General features: G+C 47.5%; 1 protein-coding gene across 1 annotated transcript in view; it reads left to right on the forward strand.

Moving 5' to 3' along the window:
* itga9 (integrin, alpha 9) overlaps positions 1 to 27,411 on the forward strand; it is a gene marked incomplete at its 5' end in the record, with an annotated part of 212,985 nt that overhangs the window by 166,785 nt on the left and 18,789 nt on the right. The window contains 5 exons of the mRNA XM_084165747.1: positions 3,772 to 3,858; positions 5,485 to 5,564; positions 7,227 to 7,310; positions 11,999 to 12,107; positions 12,773 to 12,880. Of these exons, the coding sequence (XP_084021873.1) occupies positions 3,772 to 3,858; positions 5,485 to 5,564; positions 7,227 to 7,310; positions 11,999 to 12,107; positions 12,773 to 12,880 (468 nt within the window). The remainder of the gene's footprint in view (positions 1 to 3,771; positions 3,859 to 5,484; positions 5,565 to 7,226; positions 7,311 to 11,998; positions 12,108 to 12,772; positions 12,881 to 27,411) is intronic.

Here is a 27,411-nt window from a genome sequence, read left to right on the forward strand (position 1 = left end):
GTAACCTGTTCACTCCCTATTGAATACTGTAACCTGTTCACTCCCTATTGAATACTGTAACCTGTTCACTCCCTAATGAATGATGTAACCAGTTCATTTATGACTTTTCCAAGCTGACAATAACAATACTATTTTAAAAGATTAAAACCTGCATTAGGGTTCACTGCAGGCATCAATTAAGACATTTCTTTCTGCTGAACATTCCAGAAGCACTTCTTTGTCTGGTTTTATCAGTGAACTTGTCAAAGTCGTGATGCGTCGCTGCCTTCCTCCTCCTCCACACTCACCTACGCACACACACACACACAATGTCTACCACACACACGCACACACACACACACACACACACACACACACACACACATAATGTCTCTCACACAGAAACAGCAGCAGTGAACTCTCACTGTTTGAAATCTTCCTCCTCTCAGGGTGTTTTTGGGACACAGAAGTGTGTTCACAGGACTAGAGGTTGTCCTCCATATTACTGTCCCGTCCCTCAGAGATCATTTTATTTGGACTGTAGTCAGTTCCTTTCTGTTTAATGGAAGTCATTGTATATTATTGCATCATCTAAAGACCATCGCGCAAGAATTGTCACATCTTTCCCTACATTGGTTTTGTTTAATATTTTTTCATTTATTTTTTAAAGTGTCTTTGAGATTCTACTTGTAATGAAAAGTGCTATATAAAATACATGTTGTAGTAGTAGTGGTGGTGGTAGTAGTAGTGTGAACAAGATTTAAACTGGGTTATCATGAAGTACATATTACATTTTCCTTAGGAACTAATCTCTAGTCAGTAAACTGTACTTTCTCCTCACAGGCACAGCTTTTAATGTCACTATGTGTAAACACTGTATTGTGATGCCATACTCTATCAGCAGTGTTCAATGTTATATTTCTCTTGGATCCCCTCTCACTGCTTCCACCAAGATATTCTCTCTCTCTCGCTCTCGCTCTCTCAATTTAAGGGCTTTATTGGCATGGGAAACGTATGTTAACATTGCCAAAGCAAGTGAAGTAGATAGTAAACAAAAGTGAAATAAACAATAAATATTAACAGTAAACATTACACTCAGAAGTTCCAAAAGACATTATGTCTATATACAGTGTTGTGATGCTGTGCAAATAGTTAAAGTACAAATGGGAAAATAAATAAACATAAATATGGGTTATATTTACAATGGTGTTTGTTCTTCACTGGTTGCACTTTTCTTGTGGTAACAGGTCACAAATATTGCTGCTGTGATGGCACACTGTGGTATTTCACCCAGTAGATAAGGGAGTTTATCAAAATTGGGTTTGTTTTCGAATTCTTTGTGGATCTCTGTAATCTGAGGGAAATATGTGTCTCTAATATGTGTTATGTTTGTTTCTTTGAATAATGATAAACCGGGGCATAGGTTGAACTACTTTTAATAAACTGATACTTTAGCTAGCAATCTCCTTGTGTAGCCATGCAAGGCTACACAAGGCATCCCCCACTCGCATAGCCTGCTGGGTAACGTAGTCTTCATGTTATTAACACAGAACAACACATTTTCCTTCCTTTGAAAGAAAACTACTTTTTCTCTGTAACTAAACATGTCACATCACATGTGTGTACTCAACCTGCATAACATGCAATTTTCAATAACACACATTTCTTTCCCCCTTTTTTTTTCTCAACTAAATGCAGTCTCTGTCCAACAATACTCTATTGTGGCTCTATTTCTTTTCACATAAACAAAAACATCCAATCCAGGTGACCCTTTTTTAAAAATATATACAGTGGGGAAAAAAAGTCACCTTAGTCAGCCACCAATTGTGCAAGTTCTCCCACTTAAAAATATGAGAAAGGCCTGTCATTTTCATCATAGGTACACGTCAACTATGACAGACAAATTGAGGAAAAAAAATCCAGAAATTCACATTGTAGGATTTTTAATGAATTTATTTGCAAATTATGGTGGAAAATAAGTATTTGGTCACCTACAAACAAGCAAGATTTCTCCGTGACACAGAGAAGAGCATTCTCAGTTGAATGACCAGTCTCGTCATAGCGACTACCAATCTGACACCATGTTGCGTTTGTTCCTTTGAATAATGACAAACCGGGGCATAGGTTGAACTACTTTTAATAAACGGATACTTTAGCTAGCAATCTCCTTGTGTAGCCATATTGCAAGGCATATTTCAACTCCCCCCCCCCCCCCCCCCCTCGCATAGCCTGCTGGGTAATGTAGTCTTCATGTTATTAACACATAACAACACAAAATGGTCAGACATTTGGCAGGAGGTTAGGAAGTATAGCTCAGTTTCCACCTCATTTTGTGGGCAGTGTGCACATAGCCTGTCTTCTCTTGAGAGCCAGGTCTGCCTACGGTGGCCTTTCTCAATAGCAAGGCTATGCTCATTGAGTCTGTACATTGTCAAAGCTTTCCTTAAGTTTGGGTCAGTCACAGTGGTCAGGTATTCTGCCACTGTGTACTCTCTGTTTAGGGCCAAATAGCATTCTAGTTTGCTCTGTTTTTTTGTTAATTCTTTCCATTGTGTCAAGTAATTCTCTTTTTGTTTTCTCATGATTTGGTTGGGTCTCTCTCTCTCTCTCTCACTCACTCACTCACTCACTCACTCACTCACTCACTCACTCATTCACACACACATCCCCCTGTCTGTGTTTACCCTCCAACAAGTTATTTTTCCTCACAGGCACAGCTATATATTGTGAAGTGAGTATTTCACTGTGATCATATTTTCTCTGTGCTGCTTCCACCTTGGTTCTCTCTGTCTCCCCCGTCCCCCTCTCTCTGTCTCCCCGTCCTTGTCTCTCTCTTCTCTCTCTCTGTCTCTCCCGTCCTTCCATCCCTCCCGTCTCTCTCTCTCTCTGTCTCCCCGTCCCTCCCTTCTCTCTCTCTCTCTCTCTCTCTCTCTCTCTCTCTCTCTCTCTGTCTCCCCGTCCCGCCCTTCTCTCTCTCTCTCTCTGTCTCCCGTCCCTCCCTTCTTTCTCTCTCTCTCTGTCTCCCTGTCCCTCCCTTCTTTCTCTCTCTCTCTGTCTCCCCGTCCCGCCCTTTTCTCTCTCTCTCTTCCTGTCTCCCCGTCCCTCCCTTCTCTCTCTCTCTGTCTCCCCGTCCCTCCCTCCCTTCTCTCTCTCTCTCTCTCTCTCTCTCTCTCTCTCTCTCTCTCTCTCTCTCTCTCTCTCTCTCTGTCTCCCCGTCCCTCCCTTCTCTCTCTCTCTTTCTCTCTCTCTCTCTCTCTCTCTCTCTCTCTCTGTCTCCCTGTCCCTCCCTTCTCTCTCTCTCTCTCTCTCTCTCTCTGTCTGTCTCCCCGTCCCGCCCTTCTCTCTCTCTCTCTCTCTCTCTCTCTCTCTCTCTCTCTCTCTCTCTCTCTGTCTCCCCATCCCTCCCTTCTCTCTCTCTCTCTCTCTCTCTCTCTGTCTCCCCGTCCCTCCCTTCTCTCTCTCTCTGTCTCCCCGTCCCTCCCTTCTCTCTCTCTCTCGCTGTCTCCCGTCCCTCCATTCTCTCTCTCTCTCTGTCTCCCCGTCCCTCCCTTCTCTCTCTCTCTATGTCTCCCCCTCCCTCCATTCTCTCTCTCTCTCTGTCTCCCCGTCCCTCCCTTCTCTCTCTCTCTCTCTCTCTCTGTCTCCCCGTCCCTCCATTCTCTCTCTCTCTCTCTCTCTCTGTCTCCCCGTCCCTCCATTCTCTCTCTCTCTCTCTGTCTCCCTGTCCCTCCATTCTCTCTCTATCTCTCTGTCTCACCTGTCCCTTCCTCCCTGTTTGTTTCTCTATTCAAGGAAGAGAAGGGTATTTCCTGTGGTCTTGTTGATTTAGACTTCCTCCAATGCAGCGTGGGATTTCCCTTCATGAGAGCACAGACTAAGGTATGGCTCCTAACGGTCATGGCAGAATGTTTATAAATATATGACTATGGTATGGCTCCTAATGGTTGAGGCAGAATGTTTATAAATATATTACATGTTTTGTTGTTTCTACATTTACACTGAGTGGACAAAACATTAGCAACACCTTACTAATATTGAGTTGCACCCCTTTTGCCCTCAGAACAGCCTCAATTCGTCGGGCATGGACAATACAAGGTGTCGAAAGCGTTCCGCAGGAATGCTGGCCCATGTTGACTCCAATGCTTCCCACAGTTGTGTTAAGTTGGCTGGATATCCTTTGGGTGGTGGACCATTCTTGATACACACGGGAAACTGTTGAGCGTGAAAAACCCAGCAGCGTTGCAGTTCAGTAGGCACCTACTACCATACCCCGTTCAAAGACACTTACATCTTGTCTTGCCCATTCACCCTCTGAATGGCACTCATACACAATCCATGTCTCAATTGGCTTAAAAATCCTTCTTTAACCTGTCTCCTCCCCTTCATCTACACTGATTGAAGTGGATTTAACAGGTGACATTAATAAGGGATCATAGCTTTCACCTGGATTCACCTGGTCAGTCTCTGTCATGTACACTCAGTGTAAGTCTTCCAATACCAACCATACCATTCATTGTCTAGTTGTTATCCTTACCCAGGCACAATATTTCCTTTATCAAGAGCACAGATTAAGGTAGCTGTCCTAAACATGATCACATATAAATGTTTTACAGTCAATACATGTCAGTGTATAGTTCTTTCCATACCAACCATGTAGTATATAGTTGTACTATATACTACAGTACTATACACTTATGGTATTGACTGCAGTCACTGGGCCATGATGTGAATACAGTGTATAGAGGACAACAGGATGGAGTAGCCTGCAGTACAGTACCCACTTACTGACTGGCTGGCTGACTGGCTGACTGGCTGGCTGACTGGCTGACTGGCTGACTGGCTGACTGGCTGACTGGCTGGCTGACTGGCTGGCTGGCTGGCTGACCACTCACTGGGCCATGTCAATGTACCCTGGAGAGCCTGAAAAGCAAACAAATGATTTTGACAACTACCTGACGTACATCATGTTATTTAACTAAAAGCTTTCCCCTACACTCCTCCTCTTTCCCCTACACTCCTCCTCTTTCCCCAACACTCCTCCTCTTTCCCCAACACTCCTCCTCTTTCCCCTACACTCCTCCTCTTTCCCCTACACTCCTCCTCTTTCCCCTACACTCCTCCTCTTTCCCCATACACTCCTCCTCTTTCCCCTACACTCCTCCTCTTTCCCCATACACTCCTCCTCTTTCACCAACACTCCTCCTCTTTCCCCTACACTCCTCCTCTTTCCCCAACACTCCTCCTCTTTCCCCTACACTCCTCCTCTTTCCCCAACACTCCTCCTCTTTCCCCTACACTCCTCCTCTTTCCCCAACACTCCTCCTCTTTCCCCAACACTCCTCCTCTTTCCCCAACACTCCTCCTCTTTCCCCTACACTCCTCCTCTTTCCCCATACACTCCTCCTCTTTCCCCTACACTCCTCCTCTTTCCCCAACACTCCTCCTCTTTCCCCTACACTCCTCCTCTTTCCCCTACACTCCTCCTCTTTCCTTGTCTTTCCTCAGTATCATCTTGCAGTGATCTTCGACACAAGTCAGCTTTCAGGGGAAAACGAGACGTTGCAGTTTTTAGTTCATGCAAAAAGGTACGTTGTGACGATAAAAATCCAAGGGAATGTTTTAGTGCAAGGTTAGCCTAACCTGGACCATTTGTTGGTAATGAGAAGATGTACACACACCACATAGACTGGTAAAATATCTACATTTAATTTGTTTGCTTTGCTAATCATGTCAGGTACTCAGAGTCGGGTGGGAGTCGTTTCTGTTGGCTCACATTAACGTCTGTAATTGCATTTGCCTTGGACCTACACACTGTATGGACACTACTGATATCATTGTCTAGCCACTGGAAATGCATGTTTTGAATGTTTGCCACTGAGCAGAGAGCGTTTAGTTTTGGCAGCCAGACAGTAGGCGACAACTTCTGTCACATAAGACTGGGAGGGGTCTGCTGTCACTAGACTGGGAGGGGTCTGCTGTCACTAGACTGGGAGGGGTCTGCTGTCACTAGACTGGGAGGGGTCTGCTGTCACTAGACTGGGAGGGGTCTGCTGTCACTAGACTGGGAGGGGTCTGCTGTCATTAGACTGGGAGGGGTCTGCTGTCACTAGACTGGGAGGGGTCTGCTATAACATACGACTGGGAGGGGTCTGCTGTCACTAGACTGGGAGGGGTCTGCTGTCACTAGACTGGGAGGGGTCTGCTGTCACTAGACTGGGAGGGGTCTGCTGTCACTAGACTGGGAGGGGTCTGCTGTCACTAGACTGGGAGGGGTCTGCTATAACATAAGACTGGGAGGGGTCTGCTGTCACTAGACTGGGAGGGGTCTGCTGTCATTAGACTGGGAGGGGTCTGCTGTCACTAGACTGGGAGGGGTCTGCTGTCACTAGACTGGGAGGGGTCTGCTGTCACTAGACTGGGAGGGGTCTGCTATAACATACGACTGGGAGGGGTCTGCTGTCACTAGACTGGGAGGGGTCTGCTATAACATTAGACTGGGAGGGGTCTGCTATAACATAAGACTGGGAGGGGTCTGCTGTCACTAGACTGGGAGGGGTCTGCTGTCATTAGACTGGGAGGGGTCTGCTGTCATTAGACTGGGAGGGGTCTGCTGTCACTAGACTGGGAGGGGTCTGCTGTCACTAGACTGGGAGGGGTCTGCTGTCACTAGACTGGGAGGGGTCTGCTGTCACTAGACTGGGAGGGGTCTGCTGTCACTAGACTGGGAGGGGTCTGCTATAACATACGACTGGGAGGGGTCTGCTGTCACTAGACTGGGAGGGGTCTGCTGTCATTAGACTGGGAGGGGTCTGCTGTCATTAGACTGGGAGGGGTCTGCTGTCACTAGACTGGGAGGGGTTTTCTGTCACTAGACTGGGAGGGGTCTGCTGTCACTAGACTGGGAGGGGTCTGCTGTCACTAGACTGGGAGGGGTCTGCTGTCACTAGACTGGGAGGGGTCTGCTGTCACTAGACTGGGAGGGGTCTGATGTCCCAAGACTGGGAGGGGTTTTCTGTCACTAGACTGGGAGGGGTCTGCTGTCACTAGACTGGGAGGTGTCTGCTGTCACTAGTCTGGACCTTTTTCTTTAGACAGAATAATTTTAGATTTAACTTTCTCTTTCATGTTGCTGTAGAGAATAACAATCTTTGTACTTAATCACTATGCTGTAAATTGGCATAGTTAATGTATTATTATCTACTCTATCAACTATTTGTTCATTACCTCCTATTGTTTTCTCATTGTAGTGCCAACCCTGAGCATAGACTGTTGGACAACACGTTGGATCTGTCTATCCCACTGGTCCATGAGGTGGACACAACTATCACTGGGTATGTGGTTAAAAAAGAACAAGAGGACAAAAAATATTTACTTTGTCTGCAATACACACTTACTGTAGACATAACGTAAGCCATTTCCCTGCCTGGTCTCCCCCTGCCTGGTCTCTCCAGCTCTGTTCTAAGCCTCTTGACAGATGAAAGACACTAGACAGACAGAGCTGAGCTACATTATCAGACAGGATTATAAGACCACATTATCAGACAGCATTATCGGACAGCATTATCAGACAGCATTATCAGTCAACATTATAAGACAACAGAGCTAAACTACATTATCAGACAACATAATCAAACAACAGACATGAGCTACATTATCAAACAACATTATCAGACAACAGAGCAGAGATACATTATCGGACAGCATTATCAGTCAGCAGAGCTGTAGCTGAGCTGCATTATCAGACAGGATTATCAGACAGCAGAGCTGTAGCTGAGTTACATTATCAGAGAACATTATCAGACAGCAGAGTTGTAGCTCAGTTGGTAGAGCATGGCGCTTGCAACGCAAGGGTTGTGGGTTCGTTTCCCACGAGGGGCCAGTATGAAAATGTATGCACTCACTAACTGTAAGTCACTCTGGATAAGAGCGTCTGCTAAATGACTAAAATGTAAATGTAGCTGAGCTACATTATCAGAAAGCATTATCAGACAGCATTATCAGACAGCAGAGTAGAGCTGTAGCTGAGGTGTGTTATCAGATGGCAGAGCGTTCCTCTCTGTGGAGGAACTTGGCTGTTTGGACATTGAGTTGTTCAGAGACTCTCTCTCTATCTCTCAACTAACTAACTCTCTGAAAAAGTGTAGCTAGAGATAAAGGGCTTTCAAGCTGATATGTTCCATTCTCATTGCCTGGCTCGCCGAACTCCTTGCTCCGGCCAAATGCTAGGCCACGACCACATACAGTGGGGAGAACAAGTATTTGATACACTGCCGATTTTGCAGGTTTTCCTACTTACAAAGCATGTAGAGGTCTGTAATTTTTATCATAGGTACACTTCAACTGTGAGAGACTTAATCTAAAACAAAAATCCAGAAAATCACATTGTATGATTTTTAAGTAATTCATTTGCATTTTATTGCATGACATAAGTATTTGATACATCAGAAAAGCAGAACTTAATATTTGGTACAGAAACCTTTGTTTGCAATTACAGAGATCATACGTTTCCTGTAGGTCTTGACCAGGTTTGCACACACTGCAGCAGGGATTTTGGCCCACTCCTCCATACAGACCTTCTCCAGATCTTTCAGGTTTCGGGGCTGTCGCTGGGCAATACGGACTTTCAGCTCCCTCCAAAGATTTTCTATTGGGTTCAGGTCTGGAGACTGGCTAGGCCACTCCAGGACCTTGAGATGCTTCTTACGGAGCCACTCCTTAGTTGCCCTGGCTGTGTGTTTCGGGTCGTTGTCATGCTGGAAGATCCAGCCACGACCCATCTTCAATGCTCTTACTGAGGGAAGGAGGTTGTTGGCCAAGATCTCGCGATACATGGCGCCATCCATCCTCCCCTCAATACGGTGCAGTCGTCCTGTCCCCTTTGCAGAAAAGCATCCCCAAAGAATGATGTTTCAACCTCCATGCTTCACGGTTGGGATGGTGTTCTTGGGGTTGTACTCATCCTTCTTCTTCCTCCAAACACGGCGAGTGGAGTTTAGACCAAAAACCTCTATTTTTGTCTCATCAGACCACATGACCTTCTCCCATTCCTCCTCTGGATCATCCAGATGGCCATTGGCAAACTTCAGACGGGCCTGGACATGCGCTGGCTTGAGCAGGGGGACCTTGCGTGCGCTGCAGGATTTTAATCCATGACGGCGTAGTGTGTTACTAATGGTTTTCTTTGAGACTGTGGTCCCAGCTCTCTTCAGGTCATTGACCAGGTCCTGCTGTGTAGTTCTGGGCTGATCCCTCACCTTCCTCATGATCATTGATGCCCCACGAGGTGAGATCTTGCATGGAGCCCCAGACCAAGGGTAATTGACCGTCATCTTGAACTTCTTCCATTTTATAATAATTGCGCCAACAGTTGTTGCCTTCTCACCAAGCTGCTTGCCTATGGTCCTGTAGCCCATCCCAGCCTTGTGCAGGTCTACAATTTTATCCCTGATGTCCTTACACAGCTCTCTGGTCTTGGCCATTGAAGAGAGGATAGAGTCTGTTTGATTGAGTGTGTGGACAGGTGTCTTTTATACAGATAACAAGTTCAAACAGGTGCAGTTAATACAGGTAATGAGTGGAGAACAGGAGGGCTTCTTAAAAAAGAAGAAACAGGTCTATGAGAGCCGGAATTCTTACTGGTTGGTAGGTGATCAAATACTTATGTGTCACGCCCTGGCTCTGGGGACAATGTTATGTTGAGCCAGGGTGTGTAATTCTATGTTTGATTTTCTATGTTGGGCTGAGTGACTCCCAATCAGAGGCAACGAGTGTCAGCTGGGTGTCTCTGATTGGGAGCCATATTTAACTGTCTGTCTTTCACTTTGTGTTTGTGGTTTCTTGTTCCTTTTGGTTTGTGTATCGAAGGACTTCACGTTTCGTTCTTTGTTTTGATCGTGTGATCTAGTCAATAAATATAAATATGTTCACCCGCAACGCTGCGCCTTGGTCCTCTCTGTTCGACAAGCGTGACAGAAGAAACCACCAAGACCAGACCAAGCAGCGTGTCCAGGAGCCATCGCTAATAGATCTCCGTGGCAGCTTCGACTGGGTCAAGCCCATTGAGGAGCTGAGTGACGAGGGTTGGAGACAGAGGAGCGAGAGGTGGGCGAGAATGATGGAGGCCTGGCCCACGGGGAGGAGAGACCCCCAGAAAATTTTTAGGGGGGGGCTCACGACGTCGGACCAGCAGGAGGCCGCGATAGAGCGGTCCAGTGGGTTGCCAGAGGAGGCCGCCGGGTTACGGGGGCCACTGGTCGAAGAGGGGATGGAGGAAGTAGAGGCACGGCGAGAGGTACTGGCGTGTGTTGCCAGTCCGGTCCGGCCCGTTCCAGATCCCGGTGTAGGGCCAGTGGTGTGTGTCCCCAGTACAGTCCGGCCCATCCAAGCTCCCCGCACCAAGCCGGTGGTGTGCGTCGTCAGTCCGGCACGGCCCGTGCCTGCTCTCCGCACCAAGTCTATGGTGCGTTTCGTCAGCCCTGTCCGGCCCGTTCCTGCTCTCCGCACCAAGTCTGTGGTGCGCGTCGCCAGCCCAGTCCGGCCCATCCAAGCTCCCCGCACCAAGCCAGTGGTGTGCGTCGTCAGTCCGGCACGGCCCGTGCCTGCTCTCCGCACCAAGTCTATGGTGCGTTTCGTCAGCCCTGTCCGGCCCGTTCCTGCTCTCCGCACCAAGTCTGTGGTGCGCGTCGCCAGCCCAGTTCGGCCCATCCAAGCTCCCCGCACCAAGTCAGGGGTGCGCTTCGTCAGCCCGCTCCGGCCCGTTCCTGCTCCCCGCACCAAGCCTACGGTGTGCGTCGTCAGCCTGGTAAGGACCGTTCCTCCTCCACGCACCAGGCCAGGGGTGCGCGTCGTCAGTCCAGCACAACCCGTGCCTGGGTCATGTCCGGAGCCGGATCCGCCGCCTAGGCGGAGTGCCCACCCGGTCCCTCCCCTGTGGGATTTAGTTGGCGCGGTCGGAGTCCGCGCCTTTAGGGGGGGGTACTGTCACGCCCTGGCTCTGGGGACAATGTTATGTTGAGCCAGGGTGTGTAATTCTATGTTTGATTTTCTATGTTGGGCTGAGTGACTCCCAATCAGAGGCAACGAGTGTCAGCTGGGTGTCTCTGATTGGGAGCCATATTTAACTGTCTGTCTTTCACTTTGTGTTTGTGGTTTCTTGTTCCTTTTGGTTTGTGTATCGAAGGACTTCACGTTTCGTTCTTTGTTTTGATCGTGTGATCTAGTCACAAATATAAATATGTTCACCCGCAACGCTGCGCCTTGGTCCTCTCTGTTCGACAAGCGTGACATTATGTCATGCAATAAAATGCAAATTAATTACTTAAAAATCATACAATGTGATTTTCTGGATTTTTGTTTTAGATTCCGTCTCTCACAGTTGAAGTGTACCTATGATAAAAATTACAGACCTCTACATGCTTTGTAAGTAGGAAAACCTGCAAAATCGGCAGTGTATCAAATACTTGTTCTCCCCACTGTACGTTAGTTTCTTCTCTTCAATGAGTCTGGATCGGAGTACCTCCCCGACCCTTCACCGAATGCCAAGACATTCGGGGCCGTCTGATTGGTCCAGAAACCAATGGGTTGGGCCAGAGCCAGAACACACGTGGGTAAAGTGGCAGTTTGAAAATGTGTCATTGGTTAGAGGCGATCCAATCGCTGATGACTTTGTTTTGTACAACGCCCCTCGTGCCCCTCGTCACCACAAACTAATTCAATAATGGCCGTCTCAGACTAAAGTCTGTAGCGATCGACAGAGCAATGGAAGAATTTAGTGTGAGTCGTCAGGGTAAATTTCTCACAGAACAGATCAGCTTTCCTCTACCTCAGGACACGAAGAAAATATCTGGACAACACACACCAGTCTTTAATCAGTCTCTCTCAAACAGTCAATTGATCTATCGAACATACAGACCTACACAAACATGTTATACAAAAGTTTGATTTGATATCCTTAAATAATGATCATGGCATGAATCTGTTGGGGCTGTGCAATACCATATCACTTTCTATCCTTCTACAGTTTGGTGACCCCAACGTCCTTTGTGTATGGGAACTCCATCGATGCCTCGCACTTTGTCCAGCTGGAGGACATGGAGTGTAACTTCCAGCCTCTAAACTTCACCTTTCAGGTATTGGTGACACCTGTACATCCGGGACACCTGTACATCCGGGAATCCCCATTCAAGTCAATTATATTTATATGGCTGTACCAGTAGATCCACCCCATCTACCTCGTCAACACATGCATCATATTATTTTGTCTCCTTCTAAACATATCTCTCTATCTATCTTTTTCTCTCTCTCTCTCCCTATCACTCTCTCACTACTCTCTCTCTCTCTCCCTCTCTCTCTCTCACTACTCTTTCTCTCTCACTCTCTTTCCCTAACTCTCTCGATCTCACTCTCTCCCCCTCTCCCTAACTCTCTCTCTCTCTCTCTCTCTCTCTCTCTCTCTCTCTCTCTCTCTCTCTCTCTCTCTCTTTCTCTCGCTCTCTCTCTCTCTCTCTCTCTCTCTCTCTCTCTCTCTCTCTCTCTCTCTCTCTCTCTCTCTCTCTCTCTCTCTCTCTCTCTCTCTCTCTCTCTCTCTCTCTCTCTCTTTCTTTCTCTCGCTCGCTCTCTCTCTCTCTGTCCCTCTCTCATCCATCTTTCTTTCTTTCTACCCCCCCCCCACACGTTCTCTCTCTAACCCTAATTCTCTACCTCTCTTACCCCTGACCTTTTATTTCTCTCTACCCTTTCACCATCTTTCTCTCCCTAATTTTTCTCTCTACCTCTCTCTCTCATCTTCTTCCAGGTGATCAACAATGGCCCCAGCAGGTTACCTGGCTCCATAGTGGACATCAGGATCCCCAACCGACTGGCTGGCAACGGGGCCGACATGTTCCACATCATGGACACACAGGTGGGTACCTTCCAACAGCAGTTTATAAATCAAATGCAATCAATCAGATTCATTTATGAGGTCCTTTTTACATCAGCAGTTGTCATAAGGTGCATTTACATTAACCCGGCCTAGACCCCAAAGAGCAAGCAATAGCCAATTTTATTTTATTTTTTTATTTCACCTTTATTTAACCAGGTAAGCCAGTTGAGAACAGGTTCTCATTTACAACTGCGACCTGGCCAAGATAAAGCAAAGCAGTGCAATAAAAACAACACAGAGTTACATATGGGGTAAAAAAACATAAAGTCAAAAATACAACAGAAAATATATATACAGTGTGTGCAAATGTAGCAAGTTATGGAGGTAAGGCAATAAATAGGCTATAGTGCAGAATAATTACAATAGTATTAACACTGGAATGCTAGATGTGCAAGAGATTATGTGCAAATAGAGATACTGGGGTGCAAAAGAGCAAAATAAATAACAATATAGGGATGAGGTAGTTGGGTGGGCTAATTTCAGATGGGCTGTGTACAGGTGCAGTGATCGGTAAGGTGCTCTGACAACTGATGCTTAAAGTTATTGAGGGAGATAAGAGTCTCCAGCTTCAGAGATTTTTGCAATTCGTTCCAGTCATTGGCAGCAGAGAACTGGAAGGAATGGCGGCCAAAGGAGGTGTTGGCTTTGGGAATGACCAGTGAGATATACCTGCTGGAGCGCAGACTACGGGTGGGTGCTGCTATGGTGACCAATGAGCTAAGATAAGGCGGGGATTTGCCTAGCAGTGATTTATAGATGGCCTGGAGCCAGTGGGTTTGACGACGAACATGTAGTGAGGACCAGCCAACAAGAGCGTACAGGTCACAGTGGTGGGTAGTGTATGGGGCTTTGGAGACAAAACGGATGGCACTGTGATAGACTACATCCAATTTGCTGAGTAGAGTGTTGGAGGCTATTTTGTAAATGACATCGCCGAAGTCAAGGATCGGTAGGATAGTCAGTTTTACGAGGGCATGTTTGGCAGCATGAGTGAAGGAGGCTTTGTTGCGAAATAGGAAGCCGATTCTAGATTTAACTTTGGATTGGAGATTCTTTATGTGAGTCTGGAAGTTGAGTTTACAGTCTAACCAGACACCTAGGTATTTGTAGTTGTCCACATACTCTAGGTCAGACCCGTCGAGAGTGGTGATTCTAGTCGGGTGGGCGGGTGCCAGCAGCGTTCGATTGAAAAGCATGCATTTAGTTTTACTAGTGTTTAAGAGCAGTTGGAGGCTACTGAAGGATTGTTGTATGGCATTGAAGGTCGTTTGGAGGTTTGTTAACACAGTGTCCAATGAAGGGCCAGATGTATACAAAATGGTGTCGTCTGCGTAGAGGTGGATCTGAGAGGCACCAGCAGCAAGAGCGACATCATTGATATACACGGAGAAAAGTGTCGGCCCAAGAATTGAACCCTGTGGCATAGAGAATTGAACCCCCCATAGAGACTGCCATAGGTCCAGACAACAGGCCCTCCGATTTGACACACTGAACTCTATCTGAGAAGTAGTTGGTGAACCAGGCGAGGCAGTCATTTGAGAAACCAAGGCTATTTAGTCTGCCAATAAGAATGCGGTGGTTGACAGAGTCGAAAGCCTTGGCCAGGTCGATGAAGACGGCTGCACAGTACTGTCTATTATCAATCGCGGTTATAATATCGTTTAGGACCTTGAGCGTGGCTGAAGTGCACCCATGACCAGCTCGGAAACCGGATTGCATAGCGGAGAAGGTACGGTGGTATTCGAAATGGTCGGTGATCTGTTTGTTAACTTGGCTTTCAAATACTTTCGAAAGGCAGGGCAGGATGGATATAGGTCTGTAGCAGTTTGGATCTAGAGTGTCACCCCCTTTGAAGAGGGGGATGACCGCGGCAGCTTTCCAATCTCTGGGGATCTCAGACGTTATGAAAGAGAGGTTGAACAGACTAGTAATAGGGGTTGCGACAATTTCGGCGGCTAGTTTTAGAAAGAAAGGGTCCAGATTGTCTAGCCCAGCTGATTTGTAGGGGTCCAGATTTTGCAGCGCTTTCAAAACATCAGCTGTCTGAATTTGTGTGAAGGAGAAGCGGGGGGGGCATGGGCAAGTTGCAGCAGAGGGTGCAGAGTTGGTGGCCGGGTTAGTGGTAGCCAGATGGAAAGCATGGCCAGCTGTAGCAAAATGCTTGTTGAAATTCTCGATTATTGTAGATTTATCGGTGGTGATAGTGTTTCCTAGCCTCAGTGCAGTGGGCAGCTGGGAGGAAGTGCTCTTATTCTCCATGGACTTTACAGTGTCCCAAAACTTTTTGGAGTTAGTGCTACAGGATGCAAATTTCTGTTTGAAAAAGTTAGCCAAAGGCTCATTGGCTAGGAAAAACATCCTAGAAAGAAGATATCTAGACAGGAACCAGGCTCAGAGGGGAGACCAATAATACCACATTATTTCCCTGTCCATATGTCCACACTATTTACCCATTCACCCAAACGTCAGTACCTTTGGCGTTATTTAGTGGTTTATCGACCTACACACCATCCACATTCTTTGTTGCCTTTATCCAACTGAAGTCTATCACTCTTGTTTGCCTTCATAGCAGAGTGCTGTGGATCCACATTGGCAAACACTTTAATACGAGCTGCTAAAATGGCCTTCTTGTATATCTACAGTACCAGTCAAAAGTTTGGACACACCTACTCATTCCAGGGATTTTCTTTATTTGTACTATTTTCTACATTGTAGAATAATAGTGACAATATCAAAAACGTGTTAAACAAATCAAAATATAATTTATATTTGAGATTCTTCAAATAGCCGCCCTTTGCCTTGATGACAGCTTTGCACACTCTTGGCATTCTCTCAACCAGCTTCATGAGGTAGTCACCTGGAATGCATTTCAATTAACAGGTGTGCCTTCTTAAAAGTTAATTTGTGGAATTTCTTTCCTTCTTAATGCGTTAAATAAATGCTTGACAGAGTTCAAGTAACAGACACATCTCAACATCAACTGTTCAGAGGAGACTATGTGAATCAGGCCTTCATGGTCGAATTGCTGCAAAGAAACCACTACTAAAGGACACCAATAAGAAGAAGAGACTTGCTCGGGCCAAGAAACAGAAGCAATGGACATTAGACCGGTGGAAATTTGTGCTTTGGTCTGGAGTCCAAATTGGAGATTTTTGGTTCCAACCGCCGTGGCTTTGTGAGACGCGGTGTGGGTGAACGGATGATCTCTGCATGTGTGGTTCCCACCGTAAAGCATGGAGGAGGAGGTGTTATGGTGTGAGGGTGCTTTGCTGGTGACACCATCTGTGATTTATTTCGAATTCAAGGCACACTTAACCAGCACGGCAACCACAGCGTTCTGCAGTGATACGCCATCCCATCCGGTTTGGGCTTAGTAGGACTTTATCATAACCCCTGCACCACTCTTTTCATATAGGTAGAATAGGGGGAGCTCAACATTTTAATTGTGTTGACTGTTTGAATGGGAGGATTGGAGCAGAGACTGTAGGGACGTCAGACCGTATCCCACCCTGCATCACCACATCTGGAATTACTTGGAGGGATCAGACAGCTTGCATGGAATGAATGGGGGACTGGGGGAGCATGCTACTATTCTATAACATCCACAACGTAGATCTGGAGTCACTGAGATATGAAACTGGGGCCCTGATCAAAAGGAGTGCACAACACAGGGAATAGGGTGTTATTTGGGATACAGCCTTTTTCTGTGTTAACACTGTCTGACTGTAGTATCCCTATATATTCCTATAGGGTAAGGAGAGGTCATTTTACAGTGAGGTTTTCTTCTTATACAGTAGGTCAGAGTGACAGACATCTATTAACACACAGACAAGATAAACATGGGCCGGGATTCAAAAAATGTGGGGGAAATATTACCGTATTGCAATTTGCTTGAATTCCAGTCATGATCTTACATTCATCCCAACATGTATTAATGTCATCCCAACATGTATTAATGTCAGTGTAAAACAACAACTAAAAGGTAACTCTTTATTTTATAGCTCGTTTCAGATTATACTTACCTGGTATTCACTTAGAATCTGTTAACAATGGATACAAAATAGTTAAATGCAGGTGGTAACTACCTGGTACCAAGTGGTGGGCTTCACAATGATGCCAAAATGACATCATTTTTCATAAATCAGCTAATAGCAGGGTGCAGTTATGAAGGTCAACTATCTGTTCAGAATCCTTTCCTTCTCTCATTCTCTCTCTTTCTCTCTCTCTCTCTCCTTCGCTCTCTTTCGCTCTCCTCTCTCTCTCTTTCTCTCTCTCCTTCTCTCTTTCGCTCTCGCTCTCGCTCGCTCTCTCTCGCTCTCTCTCACACACACAAACACACACACAAAAGTAGTGCCCAGTATAGGGAATTGGGTGCCATTTGGCTATGGGCCCTGGTCTAAAGTAGTGCCCAGTATAGGGAATAGGGTGCCATTTAGCTATGGGCCCTGGTCTAAAGTAGTGCCCAGTATAGGGAATAGGGTGCCATTTGGCTATGGGCCCTGGTCTAAAGTAGTGCCCAATATAGGGAATAGGGTGCCATTTGGCTATGGGCCCTGGTCTAAAGTAGTGCCCAATATAGGGAATAGGGTGCCATTTGGCTATGGGCCCTGGTCTAAAGTAGTGCCCAGTATAGGGAATAGGGTGCCATTTGGCTATGGGCCCTGGTCTAAAGTAGTGCCCAGTATAGGGAATAGGGTGCCATTTGGCTATGGGCCCTGGTCTAATGTAGTGCCCAGTATAGGGAATAGGGTTCCATTTGGGACACAGCCATGACAGCCTCTCAGGCAGTGGATGGAAGTGAAAAAGACACAGGTAGTGCTGAGCGATTAACCAACATGTCTTATTTACTTTGAAGAACTAAAATAGTGATGTTGGCAGACAGCAGCTCTATAGAGATGAGATGATGACTTGGAATTACATAATAAAGTCATCAAATAAAACATTTTATTAAAGTAAACTAATGTGAATAAATGATGGTTTATAAGTGAGCAGTCGTGGTCAGTCACTACCATCATGGGACTTTTATTAATTGTTTTATTCTGTGTTGTTACAACATTCAACCCACATAATGCATAGTGCATTTAATGTCACAAAATATAATGTCCCACTTCTGGGGAGGAGGGAGGGAGCCCACAGGCCTGGTCTGGATTGGGAGTGGAGGGAAAGGGAGAGAGAGAGGGAGAGAGGGGTGGTTAATCACCCTAGTTCTAAATCACTCCATATGGGAAACCTGTCAGGGAGGGGCACCGTCTGCCCCTCTCTATCCCCACTGCCTTCCCTCCTGCTGGGGGACAGAACTTCCTCTCACCTCGTAAAACCCACAACATCCAGAATATCAGAAGTGTCACACAAGCATCAAGATGGTGTGCTCGAGGAAGGGCGTTCATGCAGGAACCAATGGGATGCTCGAGGGGGCAGGAGTTCCTGCGTGACACAATCACACACTATTGATATTGAAGGGCACTTCATTCAATTTAACAGATCAAATTCAATATTGGTGCACAATTTCGACTTAAAATATCATTTAGTGGAACGACCCAGTGCACTATATAGGGAGTAGGGTGCCAATTGGGATACAAACAGTCTCCACATACACTCTCAACCCCACACCCTGGGGACCTATACAGAACTTTGATTCTAGAAGTGGGGGGGACATATACAGTACCAGTCAAAGGTTTGGACACACCTACACATTCAAGGATTTTCTTTATTTTTACAATTTTTTACATTGTAGAATAATAGTGAAGACATCAAAACTATGAAATAACACATATGGAATCATGTAGTAACCAAAAAAGTGTTAAACAAATCAAAGTATATTTTATATTTGAGAATCTTCAAATAGCCACCCTTTGCCTTGATGACAGCTTTGCACACTCTTGGCATAGGTGAAGCTGGTTGAGAGACACTAGGTGTGTCCAAACTTTTGACTGGTACTGTATATATATAGGGTTGAAGTCGGAGGTTTACATACACCTTAGCCAAATACATTTAAACTCAGTTTTTCACAATTCCTGATATTTAATCCTAGTAAAATTTGGGTGAATTTTGGCCCATTCCTACTGACAGACCTGGTGTAACTGAGTCAGGTTTGTAGGCCTCCTTGCTCGCGCACGGTTTTTCAGTTCTGCCCACACATTTTCTATAGGATTGAGGTCAGGGCTTTGTGATGGCCACTCCAATACCTTGACTTTGTTGTCCTTAAGCCATTTTGCCACAACTTTGGAAGTATGCTTGAGGTCATTGTACATTTGGAAGACCCATTTGCGACCAAGCTTTAACTTCCTGACTGATGTCTTGAGATGTTGCTTCAATATTTCCACATAATTTTCCTTCCTCATGATGCCATCTATTTTGTGAAGTGTACCAGTCCCTCCTGCAGCAAAACACCCTCACAGCATGATGCTGCCACCCCCGTGCTTCACGGTTGGGATGGTGTTCTTCGGCTTGCAAGACCCCCCTTTTTCCTCCAAACATAACGATGGTCATTATGGCCAAACAGTTCTATTTTTGTTTCATCAGACCAGAGGACATTTCTCCAAAAAGTACGATCTTTGTCCCCATGTGCAGTTGCAAACCATAGTCATGGCTTTTTTATGGCGGTTTTTGGAGCAGTGGCTTCTTCCTTGCTGAGCGGCCTTTCAGGTTATGTCGATAAAGGATTCATTTTACTGTGGATATAGATACTTTTGTACCTGTTTCCTCCAGCATCTTCACAAGGTCCTTTGCTGTTCTGGGATTGATTTGCACTTTTCGCACCAAAGTACGTTCATCTCTAGGAGACCGAACGCGTCTCCTTCCTGAGCGGTATGACGGCTGCGTGGTCCCATGGTGTTTATACTTGCGTACTATTGTTTGCACAGATGAACGTGGTACCTTCAGCCGTTTGGAAATTGCTCCCAAGGATGAATCAGACAATTTTTTTTCTGAGGTCTTGGCTGATTTCTTTTGATTTTCCCAGGATGTCAAGCAAAGACGCACTGAGTTTGAAGGTAGGCCTTGAAATACATACACAGGTACACCTCCAATTGACTCAAATTATGTCAATTAGCCTATCAGAAGCTTCTAAAGCCATGACATCATTTTCTGGAATTTTTCAAGCTGTTTAAAGGCACAGTCAACTTAGTGAATGTAAACTTCTGACCCACTGGAATTGTGATACAGTGAATTATAAGTGAAATAATCTGTCTGTAAACAATTGTTGGAAAAATTACTTGTGTCATGCACAAAGTAGATGTCCTAACCGACTTGCCAAAACCATAGTTTAACAAGAAATGTGTGGAGTGGTTGAAAAACGGGTTTTAGTGACTCCAACCTAAGTGTATGTAAACTTCCGACTTCAACTGTATATACAGCTGCGTAAAAAATTGAGAGACCACTGCAAAATTATCCGTTTTACTATTTATAGGTATGTGTTTGGGTAAAAATAACATTTTTGTTTTATTCTATAAACTACTGACAACATTTCTCCCAAATTCCAAATAAAAATATTGTTATTTAGAGCATTTATTTGCAGAAAATGACAACTGGTCAAAATAACAAAAAAAGATGCAGTGTTATCAGCCTTCTAATAATGCAAAGAAAATAAGTTCATGTTCATTTTTAAACAACACAATAGTAATGTTTTACCTTAGGAAGAGTTCAGAAATCAATATTTGGTGGAATAACCCTGATTTTCAATCAAAGCTTTCATGCGTCTTGGCATGCTCTCCACCAGTCTTTCACATTGATGTTGGGTGACTTTATGCCACTCCTGGTGCAAAAATTCAAGCAGCTTGGCTTTGTTTGATGGCTTGTGACCATCCATCTTCCTCTTGATCACATTCCAGAAGTTTTCAATGGGGTTCAGGTCTGGAGATTGGGCTGGCCATGACAGGGTCTTGATCTGGTGGTCCTCCATCCACACCTTCATTGACCTGGCTGTGTGGCATGGCGCATTGTCCTGCTGGAAAAAACAATCCTCAGAGTTGGGGCACAATGTCAGAGCAAAAGGAAGCAAGTTTTCTTCCAGGACAACCTTGTACGTGACTTGATTCATGCTTCCTTCACTGTCAGTGGGTGCTGTAGGTGGGTGTGGTGCAGGAATCAGGCGCAGGACGCAGAAACTTAGTCCAAAAGACTTTAGTGAAAACTCACTCAATACACGAGCCAAAAAGCCCGGAGACGAGAGAATACACACACAGGCGTAAACCAAAATGCGCACTAACATGTGCGAGAACCCTCCTAAAACAGAGGAGGAAAACAACGAAGTACAGATGACCAACAGTAGCGCACAAACACGACAGCGAGGACAATCACACACAACACCTGACAAACACAACGAGAACTTATAGGACACTAATGAGCGCTAAACGAAAACAGGTGTACAACATCAAGACAAAACCAAACGAACATCGAAACATACAACGGTGGCAGCTAGTACTCCGGAGACGACGACCGCCGAAGCCTGCCCGAGCAAGGAAGAGAGGCAGCCTCGGCCGAAACCGTGACAGTACCCCCCCCTTGACGCGCGGCTCCAGACGTGCGCCGACTCCGGCCTCGGGGACGACCAGGAGGACGCGTCGGGTGACTACGGTGGAATTCTGTCAGGAGAGACGGGTCCAAAATGTCTCTCCTCGGCACCCAGCACCATTCCTCCGGGCCGTACCCCTCCCACTCCACGAGATATTGGAGACCCCCCATCCGACGTCTCGAATCCAAGATGGACCGCACGGAGTACGCCGGTGCCCCCTCGATGTCCAATGGGGGCGGAGGAGTCTCTCTGATTTCATTTTCCTGGAGTGGACCAGCTACCACCGGCCTGAGAAGAGACACATGGAACGAGGGGTTAATATTCTTATACTCAATAGGTAGTTGTAATCTGTAACACACCTCGTTCAATCTTCTCAGGACTTTAAACGGCCCCACAAACCGCCGACCCAGTTTCCGGCAGGGCAGGCGGAGGGGCAGGTTTCTGGTAGAGAGCCAGACTCGATCACCAGGTGCGTACACCGGCCCCTCACTGCGGTGGAGATCGGCGCTCGCCTTCTGACGACGGAGGGCCCGCTGCAGGTGGACGTGTGCAGCGTTCCACGTCTCCTCCGAGCGCCGCACCCACTCATCCACCGCAGGAGCCTCGATCTGGCTCTGCTGCCATGGTGCCAGAACCGGCTGGTAACCTAACACACATTGGAAAGGGGTTAGGTTAGTTGAGGAATGGCGTAGGGAATTCTGGGCCATTTCTGCCCAGGGAACGTAACGTGCCCACTCCTCTGGCCGGTCCTGGCAGTATGATCTAAGAAACCTACCCACATCCTGGTTCACACGTTCCACCTGCCCATTACTCTCAGGATGGTAACCAGAGCTGAGGCTCACCGAGACCCCCAAACGCTCCATAAACGCTCTCCAGACTCTGGAGGTGAACTGGGGACCTCGATCAGACACAATATCCTCGGGTACCCCGTAGTGCCGGAAAACGTGGGTGAATAGAGCTTCGGCGGTCTGTAGGGCAGTAGGAAGGCCCGGCATAGGGAGCAAACGACAGGCCTTAGAGAACCGGTCCACAACGACCAGTATAGTAGTATTCCCCTGCGAGGGGGGGAAGGTCAGTGACGAAGTCCACCGAGAGGTGAGACCATGGTCGTTGTGGAACGGGCAGGGGTTGTAACTTACCCCTAGGCAGATGTCTAGGCGCCTTACACTGGGCGCACACCGAGCTGGAGGAGACATAAACCCTCACATCCCTCGCTAACGTGGGCCACCAGTACTTAGCACTAAGGCAGTGCACTGTCCGGCCAATACCAGGATGTCCTGAAGAGGGTGACGTGTGAGCCCAATAAATCAATCGATCCCGAACCTCGAGCGGGACGTACGTCCGACCCTCCGGGCATTGAGGAGGACTAGGGTCGGTGCGCAACGCCCGCTCGATCTCAGCATCGACCTCCCACACTACCGGTGCCACCAGACAAGACTCCGGCAGTATGGGAGTGGGCTCCACGGACCTCTCCTCCGTGTCATACCGCCGAGACAGTGCGTCTGCCTTACCGTTCTGTGACCCAGGGATGTACGTGATCTTAAATACGAACCGGGCCAAAAACATGTTCCACCGCGCCTGGCGAGGGTTCAGTCTCCTAGCTGCCCGGATGTACTCCAGATTACGGTGGTCAGTCAAAATGAGAAAAGGGTGTTGAGCCCCCTCAAGCCAATGCCTCCACACCTTTAGGGCCTGTACCACGGCTAACAGCTCCCTGTCCCCTACGTCATAATTTCGCTCCGCCGGACTGAGCTTTTTGGAATAAAAAGCACAGGGGCGGAGTTTAGGTGGCGTGCCGGACCGTTGCGAAAGCACGGCTCCTATACCGGCCTCTGACGCGTCCACCTCTACCTGAAATGGTAAAGAGGGATCCGGATGCGCCAGCACCGGAGCCGAAGTAAACAGGTCCTTCAGCCTCCCAAAAGCCCTGTCCGCCTCGGCTGACCACTGCAAACGCACCGGACCCCCCTTCAAAAGAGACGTTATGGGAGCTGCCACCTGTCCAAAACCCCGGATAAACCTCCGGTAGTAATTTGCAAACCCCAAGAACTGCTGCACCTCTTTAACAGTGGTTGGAGTTTGCCAATTACGCACGGCTGACACCCGGTCAATCTCCATCTTCACCCCTGACGCAGACAACTGATAACCCAAAAAGGAGATCGACTCCTGGAAAAACAGACATTTCTCTGCCTTGACATACAGGTCGTGCTCCAACAGCCTCCTCAACACTCGGCGCACCAGGGCCACATGCTCGACTCGGGTAGACGAGTACACGAGAATGTCATCTATGTACACGACCACCCCCTGCCCCTGCATGTCCCTGAATATCTCATCCACGAATGATTGGAACACTGAAGGAGCGTTCATCAACCCGTATGGCATGACAAGATACTCGTAATGCCCCGAGGTGATACTAAACGCTGTCTTCCATTCATCGCCCTCTCTAATGCGCACCAAGTTGTAAGCGCTCCTGAGATCCAATTTTGTGAAAAAACGCGCCCCGTGCAATGACTCCATCATGGTCGCAATCAGAGGAAGTGGATAACTGTACTTCACCGTGATCTGATTGAGACTACGGTAATCAATGCACGGGCGTAACCCTCCATCCTTCTTCTTCACAAAAAAGAAACTCGAGGACGCAGGGGAAGTGGATGGCCGTATGTATCCTTGTCTCAGAGATTCGTCTATGTAAGTCTCCATAGCTCTTTTCTCCTCTTGAGACAGAGGATACACATGGCTCCGTGGGAGCGCAGCTCCTGCCTGGAGGTCTATCGCACAATCTCCCTGCCTATGAGGAGGTAACTGCGTCGCCCTCAACTTACTGAACACAATAGCCAAATCCTCATACTCGGGGGGAATGTGCAATGCGGGCACCTGGTTTGGACTCTCCACCGAGGTAGCCCCCACGGAAACACCTAAACATCGACCCACACACTGGGCAGACCACTCCATCAGAGCCCTCTCCTGCCACGAAATAGACGGATTATGGATACTCAACCAGGGCATTCCCAGCACCACCGGATACGCAGGCGAGTCGATCAGAAATAGCTGGATAATCTCCTCATGACCCCCCTGCGTACACATCCTAAGTGGTGCCGTGACTTCCCTGATCAAGCCCGATCCTAACGGAAGGCTATCTAGGGCATGAACGGGGAATGGGACGTCAACAGGAAGAAGGGGAATCCCTAATTCTACACAACATTTTCTATCAACAAAATTCCCAGCCGCGCCTGAATCTACCAGCGCCTTATGCTGGGAATGAGGTGCAACCTGTGGAAATCGCACAGGTATACAGACGTGCGCAACAGAGAGCTCTGGGTAAGTGGGGCGCCTACTCACCTGGAAGGACTCCCCAGTGCGGAGCCTGTCGTCTTCTCCCCTAGGAGACCCTCCCCAGCACCTAGCCGCGGTGTGTCCTCCACGGCCACAGTTGGTGCAGAGGACGGCCCCCCTCGTGCTCCGACCCCTCCTCTCTCTAGCGCCAGCACCCCCGAGCTCCATAGGGCTCGGCTCGGAGGTGCTGGAGGATGGAATGGACGGACCCCCCTCGGAACGTCCGCGGGTAGCCAGCAGGGTGTCCAGCCTGATGGACATGTCCACTAACTGATCGAAAGAGAGGCTGGTATCCCTGCAGGCCAGCTCCCGACGGACGTCCTCTCGTAGACTACAGCGGTAGTGATCGATGAGGGCCCGCTCATTCCACCCTGCATCCGCCGCTAGAGTTCGGAATTCTAAAGCGAACTCCTGGGCGCTCCTCCTCCCCTGCCGGAGGTAGAACAGACGCTCCCCCGCCGCTTTCCCCTCAGGTGGATGGTCAAACACAGCCCTGAAGCGGCGGGAGAACTCAGAGTAGGTGATGGTGGTGGCGTCTATTCTCCTCCACTCGGCGTTGGCCCATTCCAACGCCTTGCCAGTAAGACAGGAGATGAGGGCGGACACGCTCTCGTGTCCCGAGGGCGCCGGGTGTACGGTGGCCAGGTATAGCTCCACCTGTAGAAGGAAGCCCTGACACCCGGCAGCGGTCCCATCATAGGCCCTCGGGAGCGAGAGCCGAATTCCCCTGGGTTCCGGAGCTTGAATGGGCTGACTGGCCGATGGTGATGGCACGGGAGGTGGAGTTGTGGGTGTCCCTCTGGTCTCCCAGCGTTGAAGGGTGTTAATCACGTCCTGCAGGGCGGTCCCGATACGAAGGATCTGATCGTTCTGCTCACGGACCCTATCCTCCAGAGACTCAGGTGCTGCTGCGGTTCCTGCTGATTCCATCCTTAAGGTGTGTGATTCTGTCAGTGGGTGCTGTAGGTGGGTGTGGTGCAGGAATCAGGCGCAGGACGCAGAAACTTAGTCCAAAAGACTTTAGTGAAAACTCACTCAATACACGAGCCAAAAAGCCCGGAGACGAGAGAATACGCACACAGGCGTAAACCAAAATGCGCACTAACATGTGCGAGAACCCTCCTAAAACAGAGGAGGAAAACAACGAAGTACAGATGACCAACAGTAGCGCACAAACACGACAGCGAGGACAATCACACACAACACCTGACAAACACAACGAGAACTTATAGGACACTAATGAGCGCTAAACGAAAACAGGTGTACAACATCAAGACAAAACCAAACGAACATCGAAACATACAACGGTGGCAGCTAGTACTCCGGAGACGACGACCGCCGAAGCCTGCCCGAGCAAGGAAGAGAGGCAGCCTCGGCCGAAACCGTGACATTCACAAAGACAAATCTGCCCGATTCCAGCCTTGCTGAAGCACCCCCAGATCATCACCAATCCTCCACCAAATTTCACAGTGGGTGCGAGACACTGTGGCTTGTAGGCCTCTCCAGGTCTCCGTCTAACCATTAGACAACCAGGTGTTAGACAAAGCTGAAAATTGGACTCATCAGAGATGATGACCTTACTCCAGTCCTCTAAGGTCCAATCCTTATGGTCTTTTGCAAACCTCAGCCTGGCTCTTCTTTGCTTCTCATTGATGAAGGGCTTTTTTCTAGCTTTGCACAACTTCAGCCCTACCCCTAGGAGCCTGTTTTGAACCGTCCTCGCCGTGCACTTCACCCCAGCTGCCGTTTGCCATTATTTTTGTAGGTCACTTGATGTCATCCTACGGTTGTTGAGTGACATTCGAATGAGTTGCCGGTCATCCCGGTCAGTAGAGAGTCGTTTTCACCCTCTGCCGGTCTGTAGCTTTGTTGTCCCCAATGTCTGCTGCTTGACCTTGTTCTTATGAACCGCCGTCTTTGACATTTTAATGATGGAAGCAACCTGACGCTCACTGTATCCCTCTCCCAGTAAAGCCAGAATTGAACCTTTCTTTTCCTCACTCAAAACTTTCCTTTTCAACTCTTTTGGCATGGTCAATAGTTATTTTTTAAATTAATATTACTTTTGAGGTGCTATTAGCACTGTTTTTGCCATCCAGCTGGTCCTATTGCAAGAGGATAGTGATGACCACAGCAGTGGTTTTTATACTTTTCCCCGTTAAATAAGATTTGGTTCAGGTGATCACCTAATCAGTACCTAATTCAGTAGAATGAGGTGTGCCTGTGTTGGAATTCAACAGACACTGGAATGGAATGGCTGTCATACATGTAGAGATGCTGATTTAAGAGAAATTTGCAGTGGTCTCTTAATTTTTTCCAGAGCTGTATATATATATACAGTGAGGGAAAAAAGTATTTGATCTTGTATGATTTTGTATGTTTGCCCACTGACAAAGACATGATCAGTCTATAATTTTAATGGTAGATTTATTTGAACAGTGAGAGACAGAATAACAACAAACAATCCAGATAAATGCATGTCAAAAATGTTATAAATTGATTTGCATTTTAATGAGGGAAATAAGTATTTGACCCCTCTGCAAAACTTAGTACTTGGTGGCAAAACCCTTGTTGGTAATCACAGAGGTCGTTTCTTGTAGTTGGCCACCAGGTTTGCACACATCTCAGGAGGGATTTTGTTCCACTCCTCTTTGCAGATCTTCTC

This window comes from Coregonus lavaretus (genome assembly GCF_964263955.1).
Source record: "Coregonus lavaretus genome assembly, chromosome: 1".
Classification (NCBI taxonomy): Eukaryota; Metazoa; Chordata; class Actinopteri; order Salmoniformes; family Salmonidae; genus Coregonus; species Coregonus lavaretus.